General features: G+C 50.9%; 1 protein-coding gene across 3 annotated transcripts in view; it reads left to right on the plus strand.

Moving 5' to 3' along the window:
* Positions 1 to 6: 6 nt before the first annotated feature.
* The window catches only part of Pxn (paxillin), a 51,177-nt gene continuing 42,763 nt past the window's right edge, over positions 7 to 8,420 (plus strand). For all 3 annotated transcript variants that reach the window (XM_013014415.1, XM_013014414.1, XM_013014416.1), the window contains exon 1: positions 7 to 22. In XM_013014415.1, the coding sequence (XP_012869869.1) occupies positions 10 to 22 (13 nt within the window). In that variant the 5' untranslated portion in view covers positions 7 to 9. The remainder of the gene's footprint in view (positions 23 to 8,420) is intronic.

Here is an 8,420-nt window from a genome sequence, read left to right on the forward strand (position 1 = left end):
GTCCTCGCCATGGACGACCTCGGTGAGTAAGCCGGAGGCTGAGAGAGAAGCGGCGAGGGGCGCGCGGCCCCGGGCGGGCGCGAGCGAGCGAGCGAGCGATCGGGGATCTCCCACCCCGGGTCCGGGCCCTGCCGGCCGGGGCTCCACGGACCGCGGTCCCACCCCGAGCCTGAGTGCGGGGGTGGGGGGGTGGGCGGGGGAAAGGGGTCCCGACCCCCGCCTCGGGGTCCCCTCCACCTCGGCCGGGGGCCCCAGCCGCCTGCCTCCGGGACAGGACCGTGGGGCGGCCCATCCCCTCCGCCCTGCGACCCCCTCCCCACCCGCAGCTCCCCGCCCCCACCCGCCCGGCAGCTGCTTCATCTCTGGGGCTTCGGCCCTGCTTTCGCCGACTCGTCCCACCCCCACACCCCTCCAGGACCCCCCCCCAACCCACTTCAGGGGAGATAGAACCCTTCCCCACCCCACACCCCTTTTCTTTTCCGAAGGTGAGAGTTGAACTCGCCATGACCACACACACACACACACACCCCACCCCACCCCCGTTCGAAGATAAGTTTCTCAGAGAACTCCATTAACCCCCCCCCCCCCCCCCCCCCCAATCTCCTTTCAGGTCTGGGTCATCTTAGTGGCTACTGCATTTCTCTGTATAGACCTAGTTCTCCATTTACAGACTGGATCTCTTTTTCATATCTAAACCTGGAAGGGCAAGTTGGGGAGTGATGATGTTCTTCTCTCCCCCTTCCCCTCCCCCACCCCCCTCCCCATCCCCAGGCCCTGGTGTAATAAATGCCAGAGGAATGAGGTGGGAGGTGGGCCTCAAAGTTTGGCCATCTGTGAACACGTCCCGACTGGCAGCCCTCCCCCCCCAACCCCCCTTCCAGCCTCAGGCGGTGAGCACACAGGTAAAAGGAGGACAGGATGCCCAGAACAGAGTTTTACTGTCTTCCTGTTATTGGAGCCCTGAGGCTGCTCTTTCCAGTCTAGTCTCCATCTGGTATTAGGACAGGGGGAAGACTCACCTGGAAGCTGACTCTTTTAAACCCAAATTGGTTGGTGCCAGGGTTCTAGGAATGCCTTGGGTGCTGCGAACCCCAGAGTGGAACGGGGGTTCTCTGTTCCCTTCATGCCTCAGAGCTGGGGAGGTGGGGGGAGGGTTTCTTCTATGAAGGAATCTTGTCTTCCTCTCTGTACTGTGGTGGGCTTGTGTGACCGCTGATGTGCCTCCTCTGTCCCAGGCTCTGAGAAGCAAATTCACCAGGCAGGAGGACTGAGGGGCCTCCTCTCACAAGCAGTACAGGGCACCGAGTGAAGGCTGGCATTAGACTTGACTGCTTCCCTGCAGCTATTGATTTATTTATTTAGTCGGGCGTGGGGCTTGAACTCTGGGCCTGGGCGCTGTTCCTCTGCTCTTCAGCTCAAGGCTAGCACTCTACCACTTGAGCCACAGTACCACTTTCGGCTTTTTCTGTTTATGTAGTGCTGAGGAATTGAACCCAGAGCCTCATGCATGCGAGGCAAGCACTCTACCACTGAGCCACCTTCCCAGCTCAGGCAGTCTCCCCACCCCCGAACAATCCTGGGGGATTACAGGGTCCTGCTTGTTTTGCAGAGTAGAGTGGCTGCAGAAATACTTTTGCCTTTGGGTCAGATTTGGCACCCATTTTTCTGGCATACTCAAGGTTGGTATGGCTTCCAGGCAGGTATTCTAACTTAAGAGGAGAAGAGGCTGAGGGATGTGTGTGGAATTAGGATTTGAAAGTCTCATTGCTTCTCTAGTGGGAGCCAGGAGCAGTGTTACAGTTGTAGCACCCTGGTGGGGCTCTGTTGCTTCTGGCCAGTCCCTGTGCTGTTTGAAGAACTGAGAAAGGCTTTGTAGAGTTTGCAAAGTCCGGAATTCCTGTCTTCTGACGGTCTTCCATTTAGGGCCAGGAACTGAGCTCTGAAAGGAAAGAGTATAGTGGGTTGGTGTGTGGGGGTTGTAGGAATTGTAGGAACTGAAATTTGCTGTACTTCCCCATTCCTGGATTTTACAATCCTTTTCTAAGGTCACTCTACGGCCACTGCCATCATGACTACCTGCCTTTTACAAATTGAGAAAATTTCTTCTTGAGAAAGGCTGATTCTCTTGCCCAAGGCTGCCTAGCCACAGAATGACCAATCAGTGACTGGCTACCTAGTATCTAACCCCTTGAGCATAGCTCTTGAATAGGGAGAAGCAGGCATGTTCGCTGGGGCCATGGCTGCCACCTGTGACTTTTGCCACCTCCCACTCAGCCTAGGCTGTCCAGTTGCTTGATCTGGGCTGCCTGACTTCCTTAGCCTGAGCTCCCAGGGGGCCAGCCATGCCTGGCTGACTGGGAGACTGGGTTGGGGGTGGGGGATGGGGTGTGCAGGAGGGGTGAGGAATTTGCCTCTGAGCCTAGGCCCTGTCAGCTGTCTGGATGGCTGCTCAGCACACTGCCGTCAGCTGTTTTCCTAAGTTGGGATGGACACACAGGCCAGGGCTCTTGTTTTTATTTTTCTTCTGAGAGTGTTTTCAGCTGTGAGACTCCTGATCCCTAACACAGGAGAGAGTTTATGGGGGTCTGCCCTGAAGGCTGGTGGAGGGGGGGGGAAATAAAGCCCCTGTAATGACTGTTGGGGTTTTGTTTTTTTGGGGGGGACTGAAAAAATATGGAGAACTCGTTCCCTCCCCATAGTGGCCAGTGACAGAATCACCATGTGCTATTTAATAAGTTACAAATTTATAGCTCTTTTGGCAGAAAAACATAAACACAGCATGTCCTGCCCTTTTCCCTGTGTTCTCTGCTCTGTGCTGCCCGGTGGCTGCTTGGTGGCTTTGCTCATTACTGTTTAGATGCTGGTTTGGCCAGGAGTTGGTTCTGTACAAGTTCTGGCCAGAGTTTCCTGGACAGAGTTTCTATAACACTGTGATGCACTCGGTTTACGCTTTCGGCACTGACTCCTCTCTCTCCTCATTCATGTTCCTCATGTATTTTGAGAGTTAGGGTTGAGGGGGACTTTGGCTACAACTATGGTCTAACAATGATCATGCTTGCTGGATTGGAGGCAGGTGCTGGACTCAGTTCTTTGAGTGGTACTGTAACCATCCTCTAAGAGGGAGGTGCTTTATCTCTGACTCCCAGATGGGGAAACCTGACCTCAGGTATGGAAACCTGACTTGAGGGAAGTTAAACAGTGGAGCTGGAGTTTGAACCTAAACTAATTCAATGGCAGACCAGGTCTTTTCTTTCTTTCTTTCTTTTTTTGCTGGTCCCGGGACTTGAACTCAAGGCCTGGGCACTGTTTCTGAGCCTCTTTGTGCTAGTGCTCTTGAGCCATAGAGGCATTTCCAGCTTTTTTGAGTAGTTTATTGGAAATAATCTCTTTTCTGTTCTGTCTAGCAGGCTTTGAACCTCCTATCCTTAGATCTCAGCCTTCTGAGTAGCTAGTATTACAGGCATAAGCCACCAACACCCAGCTCAGTCCAGGTTAGGGGAATAATTGATAGTTACCTTTAAAGTTTTTGCTCTGCTCTAGGGGCTGTCCCCAGGCAATAATAGCCTGTGTGGCAGAGGGTAGGACCAGTTCAAGACTTAAGAGCTTTGCTTTCCCATCCACTAGCAGAGGGCACAGCCAGCTGTTGGCAAGGCCTAGCTGCTGCTGGAATCTGGACTTGCCTTTCAGCTTCTCTGCAGTCTTGACCCTTGGAAAACAGTGCCTCATTGTCCTTGGGGGTAAAGCTAGGGGGGTAGGGGAGTCGCCTGGGGCAGATCCACACTATGGATCCTCCCTGTTTCCATGGCAAGTCTGGATTTTGGGTTTGCCTGTCTGTGGTGCCTGTGTGTGTTAGGCCAGGGTCAGGGCACCCAGCTGCTGGGTCTGTGGCAAAGGCAGCATTTGGCCTAGGAGTGGTGATGCTCTCCTGGTGGGCACTTGGTCATTTGGATGCTAGTAAGGGGCTGAGGAAAATCCCAACCCTGGTTTAATTGTTAAGCAGATGCCTTTTCTGACCCACATAACTTAGAGGGGAAAGGCCTGGCTTGTGGGGGGAACCATATCCCCTTCACCTTGAGGGAACATCTCAGCATTCCTTGTGCCAGCTTCTCTGGGGATGCCATGCTTTGGAGAGGCTGAACAAACCATTCAATGGCTGGAGAGCTCAATGGAAGGCCAGGCTCACACTGAGGCTCTCTCTGTGCAGCCCTCTTCCCTCCACCTGTACTCATCCTGCATGGAGTTTCTACTCTTCTGTGAGCCTTTACCTTGTTCCAAGGCCAGAAGTGTTGAAAGGATTTCCTCTCAGCTTCATTCCAGCCTTTTTGCAAGGTTGCCCTGGTCCCAATGCCTTCACTAATAAGAAAGCCAACTTTTTTTTTTTACAGTGTATACAGAATTTTCTCCATGATTTTTGTTGTTGTTGTTGGTTGTGGGGCTTGGGCTTGGGTGCTTTCCCCGAGCGCTCTTTTGCTCAAGGCTAGTGCTCTACCATTTTGAGCCACAGCACCACTTCTGGTTTTCTGGTGGTACTTTGAGGTAAGAATCTCATGGACTTTCCTTGCCTGGGCTGGCTTTGAACCGTGATCCTTAGATCTCAGGCTACTGAGTAGTTAGGATTACAAATGTGAGCCAATGGTGCTTGGGTTCCAGGCATTGGTTTATTTAGTGCTTACTATATTTAGGTGTACTGTTTTGGACACCATATAGTTATGCTGAATTGTGTATCCTAAGAAGCAGGTATTGTTGTTGTTATTACTACTAGTAGTAGTGTCATTGCTACCCATGTTACAGGGGAGGAAACTGAGGCCCAGACAAGGTGAGCCCACTTGCCCAGGCATGGCTAGTATTTCAAATTCAGATCATCTGAAGGTAGAGGGACTTGTAACCAACCACTCTTTACATTTCTGTTCATGATACTGTATTTGATCTTGGTTGCCCATTTGATTGCTTTCCATTTCTGGAACACCCCAAATCTTTCCTGTCCCCTCCCCATAGTCTTCATTCTCCCCCGCCCCTTGCAGTTCTAGGGCTTGAATTCAGGGCCCAGGCACTGTCCTTGAGCTTCTTTTGCTCAAGGCCAGCACTCTACCACTTGAGCCACAGCAATACTTCTGGCTTTTTCTGTTTATATGGTACTGAGGAATGGAACCCAGGGCTTCATGCATGCAAGGCAAGCTCTCTACCGTGGAGCCACATTCCCAGCCCTCCTCATTCTCTTTTCAGTCTCCCATGTCTATGCTTCCCTGTAGCTGCTTCTCTCTTCTTTTTATTTTTTCTCTTTGGCAGTACAGGGGTTTGAGCTGATGACATCTTAGTGCTCTGCTACTTGGGCCATCTCTCCGCCCCTGCTTTTTGTTGGTTATTCTGGAAATGGAACCTAGGAAACAGACTTTGCCTGGGCTCACTTCAAAATCCTTCAGATTTCAGTCCCCTGGATAGTTAGCATGATAGATGTGAACCAGTGATAGCTCTTTTGTCCTTTCTTGGAGGTATTACATTCAGGATGGGATGGATTTGTGGTGAGAGCCCTGCTCTCCTGTAATTGGCCACCTGCCCAGCCACGTGTTACCCTTGAGACAACACCGTGGGCTTACAGCACAGCTGCTAGGAGAAGCTGGGTACTTCCTGAAAGACCCTCTCCCCGTTACTCCTGATTGGGAGTCAGAAGCCTTCTTGTGCCCTGTTCCCCACCACTCAGAGCTACCCTGCTTGTATTTGTTCAGGTATTAGATGTAGTTTGGAACAGTCCCATTTCCAGCAGAGAGAAGTCATTAAAAAATGTCAAGGTGATGCCGGGCGCCGGTGGCTCACACCTGTAATCCTAGCTACTCAGGAGGCTGAGATCTGGGGAATCATGGTTCAAAGCCAGCCAGGGCAGGAAAAGTCAGTGAGACTCTTATCTCCAATAAACCACTCAGAAAACCGGACGTGGTGCTGTGGCTCAAGTGGTAGAGCGCTAGCCTTGAGTTGAAGAGCTAGGGACAGTGCCCAGGCCCAGAGTTCAAGCCCCACAACCTACCAAAAAAAAAGAAAAGTCAAGGTAGAGAATGGCAGCTATCCTGTGGGAGGGGAAGAATTAGAAATATTGACCAAGCAACTTATTAAAACAGAGGTCAGGGTTTATCTTCCTCCCAGGTGTTCATCTCCTGCCTCATGTCTGGCCTCAGCATACATTCACATCCTGATAAGTCTCCAGCTAACTGATGCCCTAATCAGTGGGGCTCAGGGTCGACCTCTCCAGGGAGGCTCTGGACACTGGGCCAGTGGCCGGCACAATGTGTGGTTGGCCAGGCCTAGCAGAGCCCAGTGGCCAAGTCTTCCCTTAAAGGCGGCCTTCCAATGCTCATTTCTTATGTGATTGTGGTTTTATGGGAGAATTTTGTTACTGTTAGGTGCATGCAGAAGTATTTAGGACTGAAGTGTCAGGTTGTCTGCAACTTAGTTTTAAGTGATAGAGGAAAAAAAAAGACACACATTCATCCCTTGCTGTCAGATTGGCTCTTGCTCTTCCCCTGCCCCTCCCCCCCAGTCCCTTATTGAAAATGCTACAGTATTTGCATAGGACCTTCACACTCTCATATTCCTTCCTTCCTCCTTTCCCCCTTCCCTTCCCTCCCCTCCCCTCCCATCCCCTCCCCTCCTTGTTTCTTTCTTTCTTTCTTTTTTCCTTTGTCAGTCGTGGGGCCTGAACTTGGCCTGGGCGCTGTCCCTCAGCTCTTCAGCTTAAGGCTAGTGCTCTACAACTTGAGCCACTGTTCCATTTCCGGCTTTTTCTGCTTATGTGGTGCTGAGGAATCGAACCCAGGCCTCATGTATACAAGGCAAGCACTCTACCACTGATCCACCTTCCCAGCCCTCGTCCCTCCGTCCGTCCCTCCCTCTTTCTCTCCTTTCTTTCTCTTACTCTTGTTTATTCTCTTTCTCCTTTCTTTCTCTTTCTCTCTCTCTGTCTAAATATCTATCTATCTATCTTTGGTCAGAGACCAGAACTTGAACTCAATACCTGCTGCTTTTAATCTTTGGCTGGCACTCTGAATTGAACCACACCTTCAACCTCTCTTGTTTAAACCATCTCTAGGTTGCTTGAATTATCAGATACAATGCTGTGAAAATTGTTATACTGTGTTGTTTAGAGAATAAAGACAAGAAAAATAATTATTGTATACACTGTTGAGATGCAATCTTTTTCTTTTTGGTGCCAGTCTTAGGGCTTGAATTCAGGTCCTGGGCACTGTCCCTCAGCTCTTTTGCTCAAGGCTAGTGCTCTACCACTTTGAGCCACAGCTCCATTTCTGTTTTTTGGTGGGTAACTGGAGATAGTAGTCTCATGGGGACTGAACCCTTATCCTCAGATCTCAGCCTCTTGAAAGTAGCTTGGATTACAGGTGTGAGCCATCGGCACCCAGCTGCACAGTACTATTACTGGTGAAAAAAACAACAACCTTGATCAGGCCACAAAGACAGGGTACAGAGATTAGGCATAGGAGTAGGTGGGGTGACATTGGTCAGACTGGCTTGGGACAGGAGAGAAGCTGTCCCTGGTTGGAGTTTGGAAGGGCTTGTCTGGACTTGGTGGGCTGCAGAGCAAGACTTTACATAATGCCTAATAGTCCTGGGGAAAGCTCAAGCCCTGGAGGTGCGAATGAGATGCCTTTTGCTTTACTTCCTGAACCGTGGCCAAGGAGGTCTCCAGGCTTGCCACTCAGATCTGGCCCATCCAGTTCTCCAGCTGCATAGTTCCTCTCCTAGATTGTCCACTCTCTCGAAGGTCCTTCTTGTATAGTTTGTACTGACTCAAAGCTGGGCTTCTTAGTCTTACATCTTTTGGGGGAAATAGTAAGACTCTGGCACCAGTGGCCTGCTAGGCTCAGAAGCAGAGTTGAGGGCTCTAGTGTCTACTAGAAACATTCTGGGCTACTAGCTGGCTTGCAAGAAGGGAATGCTTTGTGGAGGGTCTTCTTTGAGCCTCATGTGTGTCTGTCAGTGAGCAAGGATGCAGACAGAGGCTGGCCACTTGGAAGGGATCATGGGATCCTCCTATCCAGGTCTTGGAGTGGGGAGTCAGGGCCTTACTTTTCTTATGTGAAAAGCAGCGAGATGTGTCTTTTATGGGGGAAGGGGGTGGTGCTGGAGGAAGCTTTATGTAATTCTTGGCTGGGGCTCAGGTAATTGTTTTAATGAAATGGAATGCAGCTTATTCTGAACTCACTTGGCAGAAACAGCCATGTTCTGTTCTGTTTTCTTGTTGAGAGAGCAGGACACACATTTCCAGCTGTTTTGAATTGTAGGTCCCTGAGTGAGCATGCAAGGTGGGCAGAAACCTCCAGGGAGTGTCTTCCTAGTGTAGTTCTAGGTTTGACCTTATTCTTCTGGGCAGAGGTGGCTTCTTGTTCCTCCTCCTCCTCCTCCTCCTCCTCCTC

The sequence above is a fragment of the Dipodomys ordii genome, unplaced genomic scaffold (genome assembly GCF_000151885.1).
Source record: "Dipodomys ordii isolate 6190 unplaced genomic scaffold, Dord_2.0 Scaffold23, whole genome shotgun sequence".
Taxonomy (NCBI): domain Eukaryota; kingdom Metazoa; phylum Chordata; class Mammalia; order Rodentia; family Heteromyidae; genus Dipodomys; species Dipodomys ordii.